The 22,838-nt window shown below is 42.6% G+C and overlaps 1 protein-coding gene across 2 annotated transcripts in view; it reads right to left on the bottom strand.

Moving 5' to 3' along the window:
• The window catches only part of XPR1 (xenotropic and polytropic retrovirus receptor 1), a 306,687-nt gene that overhangs the window by 32,151 nt on the left and 251,698 nt on the right, over positions 1–22,838 (bottom strand). For both annotated transcript variants that reach the window (XM_045026958.1, XM_045026957.1), the window contains 4 exons: positions 18,134–18,321; positions 15,556–15,735; positions 8,221–8,386; positions 5,967–6,161 (listed from right to left, as the gene is read on the bottom strand). In XM_045026958.1, coding sequence (XP_044882893.1) covers positions 5,967–6,161; positions 8,221–8,386; positions 15,556–15,735; positions 18,134–18,321 — 729 coding nt within the window. The remainder of the gene's footprint in view (positions 1–5,966; positions 6,162–8,220; positions 8,387–15,555; positions 15,736–18,133; positions 18,322–22,838) is intronic.

Genomic DNA, 22,838 nt, shown 5'->3' on the forward strand with positions numbered 1-22,838 from the left:
ATGACCTGAAACTGCTCCTTTTGCATCTCTGGTAAATGTTCCCATAATTAATAAAATCATATTTGGCCATGACAGCTTGGTAGTTCATGACTCTAAACTGCAATGTCACTGACGAATACGCCTTCCTTCCCAGAAACCTAGCTTTTTCCAATCTTGATCATATGAGGTTGACTTGGTGTGATGTTGCTTGCCTTGTGCATTAACTGCATCCATTATGATGATGGAATTGGGTTGCAGATGTTGAAACAGGAAGTCTACCTCTTTGGGAGGGATATAGTATTTTTTGTCGGCTCTGTTGCGGGTTGGTGCGATGGAGGCTGGTATCTGCCAGATTACTTTGGCAGGATCTAGAATCGCCTCATTAATTGGGAGGACAATTCTGGACAAGGAGGAGGTGTGCAGAATATCCACCAGCTTGTGATGTGTATCTGCCCCCTCCTGTAGGGGAATCTGCAACTCACCCACCACTCTCTTGGTAAGAGCCTGAAAGTTCTTAAAATCATCAGCTAGTGTTTGGGGGTGGGGTGGGGTGGGGGGGGGTGGGAGGGGGACATTACAGCCTCATCTGGTGGCTGAGGAGAATATGAGGAGAAGTTTACTGGAGGGGTAGCCTCCCCTTCTAGTCCTTCTTTCTGTTCTGCAAAAGCTTCCTCCTCTCCTGGCTCAGGGGCTCTGGACAGCGAGGCTGTAGGAGACCATCGGGTGGACGCTCTCTGAGAGACACTGGATGGCCGCAAAATGTGGGATGTATGTGTCGCCCAAGGATCCCAATACGGCCACTGGGGGGTGGGAGGGACATCGGTGGTGGGGGTGCCCAAAGGAGCCGGTACCCATGACTGTGGGTCAGTTTGATGGAATTGAGGAGGATCCTTGTTTTGTTACGGCAGGCCACGATGAGAGGCCAGGGAGATGACATCCTCCTGGTCACTGTCAGACTCATCACTGGGTAAGGGTCGCACTGACTGGGATATTGGTGATACACGGCCTGGTGACAAGGGCAATTCTGGGCACCGGCTTGTTCTCTTTAACCTCTGAGGATAGGACAAGAAGCAATGGGCTTAAATTGCAGCAAGGGCGGTTTAGGTTGTATATTAGGAAAAGCTTCCTGTCAGGGTAGTTAAACACTAGAATAAATAGCCTATGGAGGTTGTGGAATCTCCATCACCGGATATTTTAAAGAGCAAGTTAGACAAACATCTGTCAGGGATGGTTTAGTAATACTTAGCCCTGCCTTGAGTGCAGGGACCGGACTAGATGACCTCATAAGGTCCCTTCCAGCTTCTAGGAGGAAAGAAGAACTTTCTTCTGCAATCCTTTCTGCTAGGGGATGATAGCCTCCCACATGAGGGGAATGCCCAGCTCCCCTGGTTTCAAGAGGTGCCTCTCCTGCAAGGAGTCGATTCCTATAATGGACACACTCTCTCACTGTGTCTGATGCCTGGGAAAGTCCGATATCCCTCAGAAATGCTCCCTCTGCCACCAGGCAAAGCTGAGATCTCGCAAGAACCGGGCACTGAAGTTAAAATCCCCAGAGCCTTCAACTTCAAAGGGGGTAGAGTTGCCAAAAAGACCAGCATGTTCCCCTTGTAAAGGCTCAAGAAAAAGGGCTTCAAGCCCCCAAACTGAATTGTTGGCCAGACAGAGAGTTTCCTCAGTGCGATTGGCCAACTCAGCAATTCTTCTTTTATTTTTAAAACCTTTTTTTTTTAATTTGAAAGAACTTATAGTGTCTTCTAAACACCCCTGGAAGAGGGTGGGGAGTCCCCCCAGACAGGATGGGAAACGTAAACTAAAGTTTTTTCTCTTCTTTTTCTTTCATCTCAACAAGTAAAAAGAAAACACTAACTTTTAAGGAGAACAAAACAAACAATTACTATATATGCTAATGATGCAGATAAGGAAGGGACAACTGCTTGCTCCTTGCGAGCCAAAAGTGATTGAGAAGGAACTGAGTGGGGGTCGCCTGCCCAGTGCTAGATAGTCTCGAGGTAGCACGTGCAGGCTGAACAGACACTGCTACCTAAAATCTCCGATTAGAGGCACAGGGGTGCAGATACACCTACAGTGGAGCACTGATAGGGACACTCCTTGAAGAAGTGTCTGGTATTAACAGGGTGTGGCCAGAAGGCTGTAGTAGCATATTCACCAGAGCCTAGCAGAGACAGCTGGGCCCTGAGGCCCTTTGACAAAGGGTTGGGGAACACCAGCTTGCATGGAAGAGAAGAGCCGTCAGGGCAAGAGGGAAGAAGCGTGGCTGGAGAGGGGGAGATTGGAAAACTGGAGTGAGCAGATTTTCTGCCCACTCTTAACTATCCAAATCTTGCTGTAACGTCCATGGGAACAGGTGGCCCATTTCTGTATTTCAAAAATCAGATTACCCTAAAGATTACAGTATTACCTTGTCAATTCACCTCCCCTATGCCTAGGATGAGATGATGTGTTGTAGGGTAGCCCTTGTTTAAACTAGCAATCTGAACAGGCCCTGTCTCTATGATTTGTAAATACTTCATTATGAAGTGTCAGATTTGAAGAGAGATGTAAAAGTTATACACAGTAGCAATGAAACCTGCAGTCAGTGATACTGGCACAGGTGCAAAATTCAAGGGGACTAAGAAGAGGTCAAACTTATATTAAACAGGCACATTTTACAAGCATGTATTTTCGAGCTTGCCCCCAACCAATTTCCTCTCTCTTCATAAGAGTGACTATTTTGGAATGCCCTTGATGGTGAAAAACTTAAACAGCCCTCCTGAATGAAGGTATGGCAGGTTCATCAGAAGCATTAATTGCAAGTCTTACATCCTGGATTTGTTGTTTGATTGCCCAGTTTAAGAGCAAGGGATTTTAACTAGACTGCAGCCTCAGACTGGGAAAAGCAGTAGGAAAAAAACCCAGTAGAGGAATATCTTAAATATTAGGGGAACAGTCTTTGTGGAGGTGACAGTGGGAGACAGACAGAGGAATCAAACATGGGGGCTATCAGCTGTGACAAAGTCTGCTACTTAACACCCCCAAGAGAAGCATGCATGTACCTTTGGATACAAAATACATTCATGAATATTGTTTAACTTTCAGTCTTCAGACAGCTTGTACTAATACATTGTTATAGGCCATCTACATTGCTCAAGGCTTGTGTTTTATTTGTATTACTTCCCAGATGCCAACCTATTTTCAACTAGCACCAACTCTTGCACCAGCAGGGTTTTCTAATAAACTTGATGTCCACCTGAAGGAAACATCTTACTAAGACAGCTAGAAGGAAGCTTTGTATATTTTTCTGATTTCTCTATCAATCTCCTTGACCTTACACATGGGTGAGTAACTGGCTCACAAGTGTATACTGTTGCTAATTTCTGTAGATACGGCAGACATCTATTTCAGTGGAAAGAATAAAGCTTTTGATGGACATGGGACTTGGAGGAGAAAGAACAATGAAAGACAGGGCGACTGCCTGAAGTGCAGGAGCTAAAAGCTTTTTCCTTCACAACAAGAGCAGAATCAAGTAATAATTGCAGTTGCCACGGAGATAGGGAACTTGAGGGATCAAAGAGCTCAATCGGCAGTTAAATGGGTTGGAAACAACTCCCCACCAGCTTGAGAAAGAAAAGGGATAAAAATATACATGAAACCCAGAGGGGGCTTTTTCCTAGCACACGATACATTCCCCTACCTTCTTAAATAATGGACCAGCCCCATTCAGTTTGATCTCTGATAGTAGCCCTTGAATACCAAGGGACTGGTAACTACTACATAAAGTAGGAGCTCAGTCCATTTCCTTACACATCTAGAGAGTCAAAAATTAGTCTCTATTCACAGAAAAAAATTATGGGAAATTTCTTAGGAGTTTCAGTATTTTCTTTCTGAAGGGGAAAGAGAAGGCCTCATTATCACTAGTAACCTTCAACCCTCCCCTTAAAATTCTCCTCTATCTTTAAGCCCCATTATAATTACACTGAACAGATCAACAATTTCAAATGAAATTTTGAAATGCCTCTTTCATGATGGTAGACAATGTGTTGTACAGCGTTGTTGATTAAAAAATTGCATTCCCCCACCCAAAAGAAAACATTTCATATTCATTTGAATGGAAAACTGAATTCTCAATTCCCACTCTTGGGGACAAATCCTACTACTTTAAAATAAATAACTATACTTTATTATGAAGGAAAATTGAGGAAAATGTACTGAACAGATGAAAGTTTATCTAAGCCTGCATGATTACACATGAATCAATGCTACAGACTGGTCCCATTTCACTGAGGAGTCAGCAGTTCCAGTGGAAGATCCAATCAATGCCAAAAGGGGGATGAACTGATATCAAAGTTATCAATTAATTTTTAAAACAATGTTATTTGCTGTAATTCAATCCATAGTGCCTCAATTCTATTGTATTCTCTTACCTTTCATAGCTGTCACTCTTTTAATAAGAGGTGAGGTAAGAATATAAATTGTACTGTCCATAATTAGAGCCCTGCGCGGATACAAATGTGTGTATCCGCACATGATCCATAAAATTGTCTGCCAATATCTGCATCTGGGGAGCACTGACCAGTGGTGCTGAAACCGGGGGGGCTCACTTTTCACCAGGGCAGACTGTGCCCCCTTCACTTCTTCTTCCCCCCAAGAAGAGAGTGAGCCCAGCTGGGGAACCTGGGCAGCATTGGGGAGCCACAATGGACCCTCGACCTGCCTGCGGTAGTGGTTGGGGGGGCTGAGAGCAGCCCCCGGCCTGGGCCCCGACCCCCAGGTTCCCCACCTGGCTATGGGCAGGTAGAGGGTCCGCAACTCTGCATCAGCTCCCCATGTGGCTCTCCCCGACTTGGCTCCAGCCAGGGTAGGGGGGCCTTGGAGCTGCAGCCCAGCCATGGTAAGAGCCAGGTGGGCAGCTGTGAGGAGCCGGTGTGGAGTTGCAGACCCTCTACCTGCCCTGGGCGGGGAGCCCAGGGGGTGGGGACATGGGCCGGGGGGCTGCTTAGGCCCCCCACCTAGGGCAGGTGGAAGGTCCGCTGTGGCTCCCTACAGCTACCCACCCGGCTCTTATGGCCAGGCTGTGGCTCCGAGGCCCCCACTGCCAGCCGGAGCCAGATTAAGGAGAGCCACATGGGAAGTTGTGGGGAGCCTGGGTCCCTCCACCTGCCCTGGGCGGGCAGGTAAGGGGCTGCTTTCGGCCCCATTCCATCCTGGGCAGAAGGGCAGGCTCCTTACCCTCTTCCCCACTTTTGGGAGGGGTTCGGCGACCTTGGCAGTGATGCTGGGCTGTACCAAGCCCCCAACCACCCCCCACTTCTCTCCTGCCCCACCGCCTGCTCTGCTCCCACCATACCTCGTTCCCCACTCTGGGTAGGAAGGCTACACGCCTGGGCCCTTGTGTGCTGCACCACCCTCTGGGGGGGAGGGGAAGCTCAGACACCCCTAAGCAGCTGCGGGGGCAATAATGCATGCAGACTAGGCCCAGACAGAGAGCGTCAATAACTACTCTCCCCCTCATAGCATGGGCCCTTGCCACCTGCTAGTTTAAATTACACACCATACCTCTTTTAAAATGGCGCTGGGCTCACTCCCTTCTAGGAGCTGTAGTTTACCTCCTTCATCCAAGCAAGCTGGGGACTACAACTCTCAGAATGCCCAGTGGGCTACACCCGCTGCTGCGCAATTCAGAGAGCTGAGCTGGAGCCTGGGGGCTGGGTGACAGCCGCAGCTGCTCCATTCTGCTGAGTCTGTTATGGTCAGAGCCCTGTGTGGATACAAAATTAGTATCCGCATCTGAGCGGCTATCCGCAAAAAATGGTCCATGGATATAAAGCAGATACCCACGGATTTGCAGGGCTCTATCCATAATTCTGTTTTCTCTCTATAAACGTTAGCACCTAAAAGGTCCACAGAGAGAAAAGATGACTGAGGAGCAGAGACTGACAAAAGACAGCAGAGGGTTCTGCAAAGCTTTGTGAAACAGCTAAATCCAATACCTTTGTGAGTGCTGTAAAGGGCTGCAAATGTCACCATGAAGAAGGTGGTGGAGTATTTGCCAGCATTAACCAGATGAGGAAAGGCCCGTTTGGTGTCACGGTAACGGCGCAGGCACTGGATAAAACGCAACCAAGCAGGGATGCACTGGACAACTGCTCGCACTCCGTAGGAGTAGCTGTTACAAATCTGACCACCTACAAGAGAAGAGATGTTTCAGTGGACACGGAAACAAAATATTTAATTCTGCTCTCATTCCCTTCTAATTGTCTCACTGCCTCTACCTTCCTTGAAGAGATGAGTGACACTAAGCTTTTGGAAGCAGCAACTGTAATATCCTAAGCAATGCTACAATTTGCTTTGTATTTGCATCTATATTTAGCATCTCAACATTTTCAATCCCACGACCAGGTGTTTCAGTAAAGGGAAGGTGTTTCAAATCCCTTTACTTCAATAACAGGAGCAATCACTGCTAGGCTTTAAAGAGACACAGCTTAAACAACACATTCCAGTCAGAAAATTTAAAAACCTAGTATTGTTACACATAGCAACTAAGATTACTATCAATGAAAGCATAGGGGAAAAAAATCTATTATTTTATTTTATTTACTGTGTGCATTTGATAGCACCGTGTATACTCAATTTCAGTTTCTCTCCTGTTTGTGTGGATCTCTCCATGCAGGAGCATATGAAAGAGAGGAAAAAAATTACAAAAAGGCTACACTGAATTTTAGACATACATAGAAAGGTGTTCCCACAAAACCACCAAATTCAGCAGGGGACCTCGAGGGGATGTACAGTACCTGAAATGACTTGACTCTTGTTTTTAAATGGCCAGATTTCAAGTTGAATGTGTCCCTTTAATTATCAACCAATTTGAGTCTGTCTCCTAATACTGTCACATCACCAATTAGCATAAGAAAATCCCATTTTTAGGGGTGCAATGATTTATGCCAATAAGTAATGGGGAAAAGGCAGGAAAAGCCACGAGTTTAGTGTAAATTCCAAAGTCTGTTACATTCTTACACATGGCCATATCTAGTCACTTATGGCTTGATTTCCAAAATGTGCTCAGCACACCTGAAAAACATCAGGTCATCAATATACAGAATTTGTTCACTCCCTTAGATCAATTAATATTTATTCCAGGGGAACTGTGTTCTTATTCCACCTTTTGGTTTGATGCAGAAAATTTCAGTATACACAGTTTCTTGTTTTAAACAGTTTAATTTAATTCCAACTAATGCTTAGAGGGAACAGACCCTTAGAATGCAGCCTTAATACATCTGGGTGGAAGGTTCTGAGGCAGGCAAGACTGGAGGAATAGAAAGTAATGCTGATGCACACAGAAACCAGGTTTCAAGTTCTCTCAAGATATGCTAAAGGCCCATTGACAAGATGATTTGTCAGTGGCTGCTGGTTAAAATGGAACGACAAGGACTGTGGACTGGTCCAGAGGCATAAGATAATGTTTTGCCATGGGGAAGACCAGAATTAAAATTCAGATATCATCTCTTGCTCTCCAAGCTGGAAATGATGTGGAGGCAGTGTGCATAGCCCTTGTCTCTCTCAATGTCAACTGTAATTGAATAATGAATGGCACCAGTGAGCTCTGAGGAAGTTCCTGCCATTCCCTCCAGAAGAAAAGCCAACATTGAAACATAGGACCTGGAAGAAATAGCCTGGAAAGCACAGATAAAACAGGAAGGAACCCACATGAGTGTATTAGGAATATGGAAGACCCTCAGGAGAAGAGCCCTTAGGAGAAAAAAATCCTCATGACAATATTTCCCCATAAGCTCTGAATTCTTGGTAGTCGGCTCTGTACTGCTTCTATGAATCACTAACACTAAGCAGCAACAAAAGGCTAAGTGTGATTGCATTGTTGGAAAGGAGTCTGAAAAACTGCCAGCCAAGCCTGGAAAACTGCCGCGTCTTTCCTCTGCCAAAGAACACCTCAAAATCTTGGCAAACAAGTTCTTAAATACACAGGTCATGCCAGTCACAGCAGCAGGTTATACCAGACAAATGGATTGGTAAATAGGGCAGTAAGGGATGGGAGAATAAAATCTCTAGGGCTGTGCCTAGAAGGAACATCAGTTATGATGGAATGAGTTTCCTATGTTATTGGGAGAATTTTTGCTAAAAGACAGAAAGAAGCCTATTGAAATTTTCAGTTTGTATCAATGTTCCTGGATTTATTGGGCAAAGTCTTCATACATATTTGTTACCATCTCATTTTCATTACTACTATACCTGCATTTGCCAACAGTCCGGTATTGTTGTCCCACTGGAGCTCAAAGCTGTAGAAACAGATCATGTATTCCAGGTCCATAAGTATCACAGCCAAGCTGTTGAGCTGATCGGCCAGCCAGAAATCCGCGAAGCCTACCTTATGGAAGGGGGCTGTGAACACCCGGAACTGGAAATTAAAACAGCATGGAGTTAGCATGAAAGATATTAATAGAGCAGACTGACAGTATAGTAGCGGGAGATGAGACTGTGCTGAATTAACATGAAATATCACACTGCTCCCCCCAAAGATCTGCCGTTTCATCACTCCTCCTGGCAGTAGAACTTCCCCTTCACTCACAAGAACTGAGCACAACATTTCCTCTTTTAGACATCCATTTCTTCCCTTGTATTCAGTTATTCATAGCCTTTCCTTTCTGGCTGGCCTGAGTTTTTTAATCTCTTCAAAGCAAGAGCCAAGATTCTCCAAAGAAACTCACAATCCTCACTTAAGAGCGTGCTATGTAACCAATGTTTCCCAATCTATGACATTGACAATAGCTTCTGACCTCTCCTCCCCAGCATTTCCACCATAACCACATGCATATCTTAGCATGCTTCTTCCCCATTCCACACCTGACCCCCACTAGGTCCTGGATCACCATTTTGGCCTCTAATCTGACCTTGACTCAGATTTGTACACCAAGCCCTAAGACCATGTGTCTCCAATGTTCAATGTAGGGTTCCAAAATCCCTCAAGAGTTTAAAGGGTTAAATTAAAAAAGCAGAGGAAATTTTAACTGTCAAATATTAATCAGACTCCCTCTCCATCCCAGCCCATTTCCCCTCCAAGGCTTGACAGCAGTTACACTCCTTTCAAAGCACGCAATGTTCATGCTCCATTACCTTTGATTACAACTGGCCCTGACTGGTTAGTTATAGTAACGAAAAGATAACACCAGCATTGAACTGCAGTTCAGACATTTATGAAGCTTTCTATTAAGGAAACATTGGGTAAAACTAATCTGTAGAGAAGCAGAAGGTTTCTACTATTAATAAGCAGGGTAGACATTGGAAGAAAATAGTTATAAGAACACAGCACATCAGGGCTGTGGTCAAATCTCTTCACTGGCTCCCAGTTAGTTTCTGATGCTAGTTTAAGACTTTGGTCATAATCTTCAAAGCAATTCATGGATCAAACCACAGCTACATTAAAGACTACATTTCAGTGTGTGAACCAGAGACACAGCTGTGTTCCTCTAGGACAATGCACATCACAAAGCCCAAGATGAAGCACATGAGAGTTAGGGACAAAATGTTCTCAGTTGAGGGGTTCAGCTATGTAACAAGCTTCCAAAGGACACGAGGGAAATCCAGAGTCTAACAGTAATTAAGGAACACTGCAAAACCTCTCTTCAAAAAGACCTTTCCACCATAAAAATGACACTCAATACTGACATCTGCTATTTCTTTTACATGGAAGGTGCTCAGATACTATGGGGATGGACCTCAGTATAAAAACCTAAGATAGGTAGATATAACAATGGATTAAAATACTCCATCTAAAGTTTACAGCAGACAGAGTGACCAGGCACGTGTTTTAAACCTATAGGAGGGCACTAGTACTCTAATCACGTATACCATGAATTGAAACTAATCTCAACTGTCTGTGGTTCCCAACTGCTTCTGTGCTGTTTGCATCCTACTCCCCCACTCCAATGTGTTTCCTTTTTGCTACTCCACTGAACAGTGCACATCTTGGTATGCAGTTCTGTCTGGAATACTGCTCATGTGCAGTGGCCCAGACCTCACTGTACCAATGCCTACACAGTTCAATAGCGAGGCATGCAGAGAGCACACTGGAGCCTAAGAAAGAAGCAGCTGAGCCCCAAGAACACAATCAGGTTTGGGAGAGACGGTGCCAGAGGTACAGGGAGAGGTCAGAGTTTACAGTGTGGTTACAAGTGGGCTGTTCCCAGTGACAGGTACCACCAACCAAATCCACCTTTGCAGCTGCCAAAACTCTGCCACATTTACCAAACCAGACCCCACGGCCAACAAAACCTGTCTCTGACAACATTAAGAAATATTTTCTTGCTTAAAATATTAAGAATGAGACCTGAATTTTAGTGTCAAATATTTGGTCACCATTGTGACTGGACCATTTCCCAACTGGGGTGAATATGGGCATTCTGGAGCTGAAAACTGTAGTTTTAATAAGTGCTGAAGCAGTGGATGTTTAATCCACCTGTAAACTCCTGCTAGATTTCTACATTGCAAAACCAGGTGCGCCCTGGGCTTGCTTATCCAGCCTGGCACTGAACAGCAAAGATTATTTATCCTTCAGTAATTGTGATTCTTTAAGATGTGTTGCACATGCATTCTACCTTTGGAGCACCTATGCCCCACTGCGGTTGAGTATTGATTCTTTTTGGCTAGCAGCTTCTGTTGGGGCTGCGCCTGCATCATAGGTGCCCTTGTGCCCCCTACCCAAGTGCATAAACAGCAGTGTGGGCTTAACTGCTCCTCACTTCCTTCGTCAATACAGAATCCCATAGGAGGGCAGAGCATGGAATCCATGGAAACAACTCACCTCAAAGAACCGCAGTTACCGTAATTTGAGTAACTGTTCTCTCTTCAAGTGATTGTCCACACTGATTTCATTCTTAGTGACTAACAAGCAGCTGTCTGTTTGCATGGAGTTGGGTACAAGGAATCCTCCTTGACTGTTAACTGCAGGGCAGCCATACCAAAATTGGCATCTGATCTGGAGGCCTGTGCTAGGGAATACTGATTAGTAAATGGGTGGATCGAGCACCACATTGCTGCTCTACATATCTCAGGTAAGCTGCTCGAGCCCTAGTAGAATGAGCCCTAATATGGCCAGGGGATCTTTCCTGTATAACTCATACAAAATTCATACGTAGTCAGAGACCCACTTTGATATCATCTGGGTGGACACAGATTGCCCCTAACAGCTATTCCTTTATGTGGTCTGTCTGCTTTTTGGCCTTACATACAGTTAAATGTACTGTATTATTTTGCACCATTAAGGTCACCTTGCATTTTGTTGAACCATCTCTCCCTAAGAGACCTCAAGCCTGCAGGTGTCAGTTCACTATGCCTTTCCGAGTTCAAAGCCAACGTGCTATTCTACACAAGTTTTTGTTCTTTCACTATATCAGTTTAGACATAGAGATGAGTAAATCACTGCAACCTCTAGCATGGATACAGGTATAGCCATATAAAGATGCTTATAACATATAGCTAATAAATTGCCTAGGGAGGTTGTGGAATCTCCATCATTGGAGATTTTTAAGAGCAGGATGCACAAACACCTGTAAAGGATGGTCTAGATCAGGGGTTCTCAAACTGGGGGTTGGGACCCCTCAGGGGGTTGCGAGGTTATTACATGGGGGGTCGTGAGCTGTCAACCTCCACCCGAAACCCCGCTTTGCCTCCAGCATTTATAACAGTGTTAAATATATAAAAAAGAGTTTTTAATTTATATGGGAGGGGGTCGCACTCAGAAGTTTGCTATGTGAAAGGGGTCACCAGTACAAACGTTTGAGAACCACTGGTCTAGATAATACTTAGTCCTGCCTTGAGTGCAGGGGACTGGACTAGATGACCTCTCGAGGTTCCTTCCAGTGCTATGATTCTAATTTCTATAAATTTAGACAGAAATAAAGAAGCTAGTCTCATACAAGTGCCATACTAATGTCACTGTTCACACTAGGGGTGGATTATACCACAATCTGTTTCTAAACTGATACAGTGAAAGTGGTAGAAAAGCTGTGTATACCAGCCCAGAGAGTAGTCCAAAGGCACAGAATATACTCGAGGAAGCTAATGAAATACATAGTTTTGAATTTGTACCCAAGATAAATAAATGGGGAACCTTGTCTATTGTTAGCGTCAAAATGGGCAGTGTAATGAAAGTGCAATGAGATTTGTGTATGAAAAACCTTTTGTATAAGTGGTTTCGCCCCAAAGTTTCCAAGAAATAAGCCTTCAGATTCCAATTACTCACAAGGGAAAGCTTTTCTGATTCAAGTAGATGTGTCAACCTCCAAGGTTTCATACAAAGAAAACTATTAACTAGATTGCACCTGTGAACTCAGTTATTGCAGTAATGATTGCAGAAGTTGTTTTTTTATATTTTACGGTAATGGTTTTGCAAGCTCAACTCGTTTCATTATTGTGTTACCTCTGCCTGCCACCATCACTCCCAATGTACTCCATCAACTAGTCTTTGCTCATTAACATACACACAACAGTTGTAATGCTTAATGTCAAGCACAATGTGCAATCTGTCTGCTAATAAGCTGTGCAGGTAACCTGCCATGCATGAATCAGAGCTTGTTATTTCAGTGATGGAGTACTACAGAGGGAAAAAAGTCTCATTTACTACCTTATGGACACAACTGTACGGGGTCCTTTGACTTTGATGAATAATCAGCAGCAAAATGCAGAATTTCTAAAGCTGCCGTTGTTGTGAAGACTGAGTGCTTCTTTTCTAGCTCTATCATGCCAATATGTTTCACTTTGCCTGTGCTAGTGGTGCCACAATAATGCTATAATTGTGAGATTGTGCCCACACAATAACTCCACACAGAAATGAAACTGATTATAGTTCCTTTTATGGAAAAAAGTGTTGTATTCCCCTTAAGAATTCATATTGGTCTGGAAAAGCCCGCCTCTGTGTAAGCGTGAAATGTAAGTAATTTATGTTGCAGAGCATCTGGAGGCGGGAGATGTCTTCTGAGCCTCAAAGGAAGGCAGAAACTGAACCAGGATGGACCCCAATAACTCCCTGCTAATTTGTTTCCAATGGGATGGGAGTGTGGGAGGGGGAGGCTGGGAACTTGCCTGGCTTCCCTCTGGACAAGGCGGTAGTAATACGAATGGCCAGGCTAGGGGATGAAGAAAGGAGGAGAGGAGAAAGGAGCAGGATTGCATCTGAAAAATCATCCATGTAGGAGAGATAGTGATTTGTTGAATGATGAAAAGGAAAAGGAAAAGAAGAGAGCACAAAAGGAACAGAGACTCAGCATGTTAAAACTATTAGAAAGTTGAACCCTTAAAGATTAAATAAGATGTATATATACAAAATGTGTGTACACTTATATGTATACTTGTATATGTATATGCATGTTCATGCTGAAGACCAATTTTATGACTTATCTTTGATTTGTTCCAGATTGCACCAATTAAAAAATATTTATCAAGTGTTAGCAAAGTAATTCCATAGAGGAGGATACTCTAGGACCCACTTACAAGGCCTTAATCCTCCCTCCTGCAAATCACTCAGTATTTTTACAGTGCAAACTGAACAAAAAATTATTTAGCCAGAAAATGTCAGGTCTTCTAAGAAACCCAGATGAACCCAAGCCTTCACAGCAGTAAGTGAAAAGGTGAAGGAATCTGTGATGTTGCAGTCTATATGGTTTTATAAAAATATGCTAATGAGTGAATATAATGTAACTGGAATATGCTTCATGCAAGAGGTCTCTTGTAAGGTATCATTACAAAGCTTATAATCTACTGAGTGTGATCATCCTATTTGTATAAATGTACCACTCTTGTATCTGAAACTAGAAATATGAAATATAACTCTGAGGGCCTGTTGTAATTATGCAAAGTGTGGGCCATTAATGGTGGTTTGGAATCTTGATGACTCCCATTAACCAGGGAAATTGTCTGCAGATGGCTGTGGTTTACCTGTAAGTCTTCCTGTATACCTGTGTCCTGGCAAGTGGGCAATGAAGTCTTGCAGTGACACCTTTAACCCGGTGTCTCTCCATTGAGAAGGAGGGGGTGGGAACCCAGAGAGGGACAAAGGATTTCCGCCTTATGCAAAAGATATATAAAGGGGTGGAACAGAACAAAGGAGGAGCAGCCATCATGAAGAATCCCCTAGCTACCACCTGAGCTGGAACAAGAGCTGTACGAGGGGGAAAGAATTATGCCCAGGCCTGGAAGGTGTCCAGTGTTGAGGAAAAAACTTACTGAAGCATCTCTGAGGGTGAGATTATCTGTATTCAGTTTGATTAGACATAGATTTGCGCATTTTATTTTATTTTGCTTGGTGACTTACTTTGTTCTGTCTGTTATTACTTGGAACCACTTAAATCCTACTTTCTGTATTTAATAAAATCACTTTTTACTTATTAATTAGAGTGTATTAATACCTGGGGGGAGCAAACAACTGTGCATATCTCTCAATCAGTGTTATAGAGGGTGAACAATTTATGAGTTTACCCTGTATAAGCTTTATTCAGGGTAAAACAGATTTATTTGGATTTTGACCCCATTGGGAGTTGGGCATCTGCGTGTTAAAAACAGGAACACTTCTGTTAGTTGCTTTCAGGTAAACTTGAAGCTTTGGGGCAAGTATTTCAGACCCTGGGTCTTTGCTGGAGCAGATGGGAGTGTCTGGCTCAGCAAGACAGGGTGCTGGGGCCCCGAGCTGGCAGGGAAGGCAGGGGTAGAAGTAGTCTTGGCACATCAGGTGGCAGCTCACAGAGGGTTTCTGTGATCCAATCTGTCACAGAATCAATTTGATTAAAATTAATGTAAATTAAAGGGTGCATGGACATATGGAGTGGCGGCAGGCGTATGCATTTTGGGAAAAATTGGTAAGAGATTCCTGGGTCAAGATGGCTGAAAACTACTGCTTTGGTGTTTACATTTATAATCTGACTATAGCATTAGCATGTTTCCATTCATTTTTTCTGACTTTTGTTACCAGGGAAACAATAGCTAAGATTAAAATATTAATCTTTCTCATTCAGAACAAGTATAGAAAAGAAATGTTGAAGAAGTAGTGGCGAGTAGTAGTATAAAACGAAAGTAACCTCAGCTATAGTCTGCTACCCATGAATACTCTTTTTGAGTATTGGCCCATTTTCAGTTTGGGCAAACAGCATTCTGTCAGCTTTGCTTTTTAGCCCTTTGTAATCTTACCCAAACTGCTTTGCTAAAGAAGAGATACAGTGAGCATGGCTGAGACATGAGGAAAGCTATATGGTGCATTTGTGTGTGCATGCATACACCACATATGCTTATTTTTGTATGTGTGAACATTTGTGTGTACATACCCTTGGCATGAACAACATAACAGAAACAGTACAAAGACTGAAAGTAACTTCTACGCTCTATGCTCAACAAATACACACATCTAATAATTCTTTATGCATGGACTTGCTTGAGTATTATGAATCAAAGCATGCATAAAATTGTGTGGCATACACTCCCAAGTCTGAAAATTAGTGATGTATTTGCACACACTTCAACTAATTGAGTTCAATTACCCACACCAGTTTCTCTTGAGTTTGTACCAGGTTCCAGACTTACCAACAGTTTGAGCAGCCAAAACCGGGACTTGTAGTACAAAGTTTTGGTGGGGTTGATGAGGAAAAGCAACATGAATCCATACAAGATGAGTGGATTCACCTGCATAGGGACATGGGTAAATTCACCATATATACATGCCAGCAGGCTCAGGCACCACAACATCCCAAGGAATCCAGCAATCTAATAAAAGATGGAGGAGAGAAACAAAGTTATACACCTGATGACTTAAGGCAATTCTGAATTCCATACTATAGAACCCAAGGAAGAGCTGCTTTCATCACTATAATCAAATTAGTAACACATCAGTTTCTTGACTTAGGAACATAAGAACAGCTTACAAGGTCAGACCAAAGGTTCATCTAGACCAGTATCCTGTCTTCTGACAGTGGCCAATGACAGGTGCTCCAGAGGGAATGAACAGGTAATCATCAAGTGATCCATCCCATCACCCAATTCTCAGCTTCTGGCAAACAGAGGCTAGAGACACCATCCCTGCCCATCCTGGCTAATAGCCATTGATGGACCTATCCTCCATGAATTTATCTAGTTTTTTTTTTTAACCCTGTTATAGTCTTGGCCTTTACAACGTTCTCTGGCAAAGAATTCCACAGCTTGACTGTGTGTTGGGTGAAGAAACACTTCCTTTTGTTTGTTTGAAACCTGCTGCCTATTAATTTCATTTGGTGACCACTAGTTCCTGAGTTATGAGAAGGTGTAAGTAACACTTCCTTATTTAATTTCTCCACACCAGACATGATTTTGTAGACCTCTATCATATCCCCCTTTAGTTGTGTCTTTTCCAAGCTGAAAAGTCCCAGTCTCATTAATCTCTCCTCATATGGAGGCTGCTCCAAACCTCTAATCATTTTTGTTGGCCTTTCCTGAACCTTTTCTTGATAGTTATGTTACAATTCATTCCAAGGAAACAGGACGATTTATTCTGCTGATACTTAAAATGCACAGTGGCTCCCGTGGCTTTGTCAAGGCTGAATCCCCACTCTGTCACTCTGAGTACAGAAAGTGGGGGCCTGCAAGGATTATAAAAATTAATACTTGCCACTCTCCAGGCTTGTATTAAACTCCCAAGGTTACAGCTTTTCTCTGACCTTGGCTTGGTAAATGCTGCCAACACCACCCAAATGCCAAAAAAACCCTTGGACCAAGGAAGGAGCACTTGGGAATTCCTCCCTGTGAGATACCCTCAAGCCCTTTCACACCTCCCCCGCCTCGGGAAAGAGCTGAGAAAGAAAACAAAGGAAATTAGCTGTGGCTACCAGCTAATCAAACAACATGCACAAACCTCTTAGGACACCAAAAATCCAATCCTGTTCTTAAAAAAGGTAAATTTTATTAAAAATAAAAAGGAAAACAATACATCTGGAACTTAAGCTTTTGCTAGATTTTAAAAGAGCAATTTCAAAAATAGCTTTCTTGGGGGTTCAGCTTAAAGGTTACAAGCAAACAAAAGCATCAGGTGTTAGCACAGAGGAGATCCACAAGCCAAAATAAGAAATAAACCTGATTGTATCTAACTAAACATTCCCTATTCAAATAATTTCTTCTAGGCATGGAAGATGAATTTTTATACCTGGTTCAAACCTTACACAGAATTCCTGCTTATAGCATTGCTGCTCCGTCCCCTGCAGCCCAGAGAACAACAGACAAAAGGAAAGTTTCTTTCCCAATTTTAAAAAGTTCTACCTTCCCATTGGCTCTTTTGGTCAGGTGCCCACCCCTTTCCTTTTACCTGTGGACTTATTAACCCTTTACACATAAAGCAAGCAGAGAACAGACCAAGATGGATTTTACAGCTAACTGGCTGGCTGGGTGTCCATCAAAGGGAGCTACTCCCCCCACCCCATGTATCACATGCCCCCCAAATCACAGAAGGTGCTGGCCAGCCTGGTTCAGGTTGGGTGCACATCGACTGGGATTTCTTCCTGGAGGTTTAGGAAACAGAGTTAATAAGATACATGCACCTCTAACTTTACTAATAATTACATGAAGAACTAAACAGTACTTTTTACATTTCAAGGACTACAATGACTTAGAATGCAGAGACATTTTTACCCATGTGATTCTGGGAGACCTTCCTGGGAGAGTGCATCAGCCACTTTGTTAGAGGCTCCTGAAATGTGTTGTATTTCAAAATCAAAGTCTTGAATAGCAAAACTCCACCAAAGAAGCTTTTTGTTAGTCCCCAAATGTATGGGTGTAGCTGCTCCAGAGCATACACAATGGCATAACATTCTTTTTCTGAGACTGACCAGTGTCCTTCCCTCTCGGAAAGTTTTTTGCTGAGAAACACAACAGGATGGAATTGTTGATCTGGTCCTTCCTGCATTAAAACTGCTCCCAGACCACGCTCGGACTGCGTGGTTACGATGAATGGTTGGTTGAAGTTCCACCTTCCCATTGGCTCTTTTGGTCAAGTGCCCACTTTTACCTGTGGGCTTCTTAACCATTTACAGGTAAAGCAAGCAGAGAACAGACCAAGAGGGATTTTACAGCTAACTGGCTGTCCATCAAAGGGAGCTATTCCCACCCCCTTCATGTATCACAGGCTTGTTCTGCTTACCTCAAAGAGATGCTGATGGGACAAATTGCTGCGGGGATTGAGTTCAAAGATGAGGACATGATTCACTCCAGCATGCCTCCAGCCATACGTATTGATACCCAGGAGGAAGAGGAATTCTATCAAGAGAAAGCCACCTCGATAGATTCTCACCAGTGGCCACACCTTTGGTCCATCTATAAAAAACACACCTGACAGAGAGAAAATAAGTGCTTAATGATATAATACATGCCACGTTGCAGGCCAAAACAATTCTCTGTTTCTTTATGCTGATCCTAAGGTAAACAGCAGATAATATACATACCCCAGAAGAAAAGAGTAGTACTCTTAATCCACAGGCTCGTATTCTAGCTATTAGAACACAGTGGGGAACCAGGACTCTTTGCCCTAAATCCAGATTAAAGTTCTGACTTGCTTTTTTCTTGGGGATGGGAGAAGATCTGTCACTTGACCTCAGCCAAACAAGAGAAGTTGCATGTGGTGGTCTGAGTTTCCTCTTTTTGGCCAAATGATCAAAGTTAAGCTTTATTTGGTACTATACACCTGTCTTCTCAAGCCTCACCTCATAAGTAAAATTTAAGATTTGTCAAACATCAGGGATTCATAGATTATTAAACCAGAAGAAATCACTGTGATCATCGAATATAACTTCTACTGAATAGCAAAGGCCATAGGACTTCCCTGAATTTATTCCTGTTTGATCTAGAGCATATCTTTTAGGAAAAAAAATCCAATCTTAGGTTTCCAGTGATGGAGAATCCACCACAATCCTTGGTAAACTGTTCCAACGGTTAACTGTCCTCACTGTATTTTAAGTCTCCTTTTACCTCAATTTGCTTCTGCCCCGACCACTTCTGAACATGCCAGTGATTACTAGCTCTGCTCCATCTCCCACTCAGGCCACCAGCAACATCCTACTCCCTTATTGGTAGGAGTGATGTGAAACTGGAGCATTGGTACCTGCAGGAATTGTAACTAGAAGAAGCTGAACATTCTTCCAAGTTTGTGGTTAAGCCAAAAAAATCTCAAAGCCTCATTTTTTCTCTGCAAATGGAGGCACAAATATTTTAGCCTCAAACCAAGCCAATGAAATACAATACACACTATTTAAACTAGCGCTAAATCTGTCTATTCACTAAATTCAAGTGAGGTTGGTGAAACGTATATTGCTTCCTTTGTTCAGTCCTACAAGCTTTTGGAGACCCATGTGTTTTTACTGCATCTCAAATGGCAATCAACTCTTTAAAATAGAAGCTTTATCTTTGTCCAGCCCAGGCAGCCTTGTAAAATTTTACCCTCCTGATTGCCCAAGGCAAGGTTTCTTACTGACGGGTGAGTTAAATTTTTTTTTCAATCAATTTCAGTTTCATTGAATATTCCCATCTCCCTCCTGCCCCTTTCCCTGCCCAATCTTTTAATTTTTTTTTTCAATAGAAAGTCTTGACAGGAGCACCCAATTTAACTTCTCTGTGTCAATTAATTTTTCCTCCACCACACCCTCTCTTATTCAATTCCTCTCAACTAAATAGCTCCAATCTTTTCAGTCTCTCCATATGAAACTGTCTCTAACCATTTTCATTCATCTGGCCAGCATTCATAGTTTATATTGCTTGGAATTACTGAGATAGAAATTATGGATAAGACGGAATTATTCAAATACTGTCCCTTTAAATTTATATCCAAGAGTGATAATGTTAACAGGTTTCAGGTAACACTGAGCGAAATCAGCAGATGTCTAATTAACATTCAAAAGGATTTTGCCAAAAATGTCCTGAAGAGGATGACAGCTAAGTTAGTTTACGATATGACTGTGAAAATATACATCTGAACTTTATTTTGAACCAGGGGCATGCAAGATCAGGGGGCTGCTTGCAAATAAAGAGAGGAAACAATTACACATAGAAAGGGACAGAAGGTGGATATCAACCCGTTTACTCTGGGCAAAGAAGACCCCAAAATATTGAACAGGAAACACTGTGAAGAATGATGATGGAGCATCATGAGAATAAATCCCACTTAAAAATTCTTGGTAAAAGGCAAGGACCAGTGGGGATCTTGCCCCACTAGGTATACCAGAGCTCAGATAGAACCTGGGAGAGAGTTTGAGGGGTCTATTTGTTAAGTCTTTAAAAAAATCTAAGTGCCACACAAAGTTACAGCACTGTATAAATACTGAAAATAATTATGCATCAGTTTTCACCATTATGTTCTATATAATTTCAGTTGGCCTAAGAGTCAGACTCTGCCTGTATTGAAGAAGGGACAAATGACAAGTCTGACAACAATCAAGAACAGTTTATTGGAGGTGCAACCAAAACCCACTTTTTATGGATGATTCTGCTCAGGAAAATGAAGCACTACTAGGACTGGCCTGAACTAGATAGCAGTGTGGGCAGATAACATGTAAAATCTTCCCTATATTGCTCTGTCAATGCACTCTAACCGTGACCTGCAACTCTATTGTTACTGCAATCCTGACTTCTTGAGAAGAGACAGTCATTTATGGCAAAGTATGTAGCACCAGTACAGATAGAGGTTATGTTCTCACCAATGTAGAAACATTCATATACTTGGGCAGTACCATCAGCCAGGATGGTGGAACAAGCCAGGATATCCAGAACAAAAATCAATAAAGCCAGGAACACATTCAAGAGCTTAAATAGAGTCTGGAAATCATCAAAATACAACACCAAAACCAAACTCAAGTTTATCAGAGCCACATACTTTCAACATTACTTTATAGTGAAGAACACTGGGGAATGAGAAAGTACGACATGTCCAAACTGTCTTCATTCCATACAACCTGCCTCACAAAAATCCTCCATATCTTTTTGGCCCAGAACAATCTCAAACCAAGCTCTATTGACACAGTGCAGCCAAGAGGATATGAGCACCATCATTGCCAGGAGGCACTGGAGATGGATTGGCTACGTGCTTCGGACAGAAACTGATTCCATCACAAGAGCAGCAATAAGATGGACACCTGAAGGCAAGCAAAAATGAGGCCACCCGAAAACAACATGGCAAAGAGCTGTGGAAGCCGAGCTGAAAAACCTGGGACACAGCTGGGGAACCATCGAAAGACTTGCCAGAAACAGATAGGAGCAAAGGAGCTTTGTCGCTGCCCTAAACGCCAGAGGCGTAATGTGAACATGATGATGGTGATAATTTAGCACTTTTGTGGTGTGTGTAAATGAAGACTCAGATAAGAGCACCATGATAGTGTTTACTTGTTACCCCCACTTTTCTATGTTCAAAGACTGAGTCGAAAGGCTTGCCTTACTAACCTGCTATTCACCTAGCTCTAATACCTCAGGTTAGCCCAATTACTAATGTCAACAATAACATGGATTTAGCTGTTACACTTTCACCAACTGATACTTGGTAGACAAATTAAAGAGGCATTCAGAGTGTTAACAGATGAGAGGTTCTCTCTGTTCTGATGCCCCCAACAGGGTCAAAACCTGTTTCAGTTCCATTCAGTTTCTGATATTGCATTTAGATCCATGATGACATGTTGATTTCTCTTACAAATCCTGTTCAAATATGTTGCAGAACTGAAGTAATTAGAGTTAGGGTTTTTCTCCTCCCCAAGACCTTGCTATGATTTGAATGCTCTAGCTTTGTCCCTGTACTATGAAAATTATACAAACTCTGAATTAGCAGCTTCACTTCACTAATGTATTAACAATTCCATGTTCACTAACATCTTGAGAGATGCTAATATAGAAAAGCGAACATCACATGGATATTTCATGGTATCCCAATACACTAGTCTGTTCTATTACCAAATTCTGTATTTTTACAAGTGAAGATGACCCTTGCTATTGTGAGAAAAAGTGCTACTCATGAGGCATTGTGTAAAATCGTACTTGTTAATAAGTAACAGATCATACCCCTGCTTCAATATACTTTCAAAGCCATCTAGACTCTCAGGAGCTATAAAACATTTAGATACGGCAGCAAATAAGATGTGACACGGAGGGGGCCATGTCCCCATAGGAGTTAGTGAAGGACAGTCTACCCTATTAAAAGGACTCTCTCTGGTTTCGATTGTGATAGCGACAACCATTGTGGACTTCAGGTTACTCAAAAACACAGATCTCCAGGTGATGTTAATTTTTTTTAAATCAGAAGGTACGGTTGGTGTGTTTTGTAATTGAACCTCCCAAGTTCTAATGTCTGCCCTGAGGCATTATAAATTTATAGCCTTGACGTCATGTTTGTACCAAGCAGACTCTCAAAACACTTTGGTAAAGGTTACTAATATGTTAGCAAATTAGCAATTTTTTAAATTAACTTTATAGCTGCAAGTACCAGTACAACTTTTATTTTCCCAATATTTGTAGAAACTCACAGGTTCCAGGTCATGTCTCCTGATGGAAGCACACTAATTCACATCAGTTTTGGTGCATATGTTTGAAGATGAGGATTGTGGTCATGAATTCATTACTACCATTATGATGCTTTTTCATTCTGAACATTGAAAATACACCAATTTCACATTGCGAGATAAATACAAACAGCAGCTGGCTTTAATGGTATTCACAGCTCTCACAGAGATCAAACATGCAAGCTATAGACAGAAATGTGAAGACAATGTATGAAGTTACATAAACACACACATTAAAAGAGGCTCCCGACACACATGGAGGGTGGTAATAAGAGGTGGTTACTTACCAGTAACTGGAGGTTCTTTGAAATGTGT

Source organism: Mauremys mutica, chromosome 8 (assembly GCF_020497125.1).
Source record: "Mauremys mutica isolate MM-2020 ecotype Southern chromosome 8, ASM2049712v1, whole genome shotgun sequence".
NCBI lineage: Eukaryota > Metazoa > Chordata > Testudines > Geoemydidae > Mauremys > Mauremys mutica.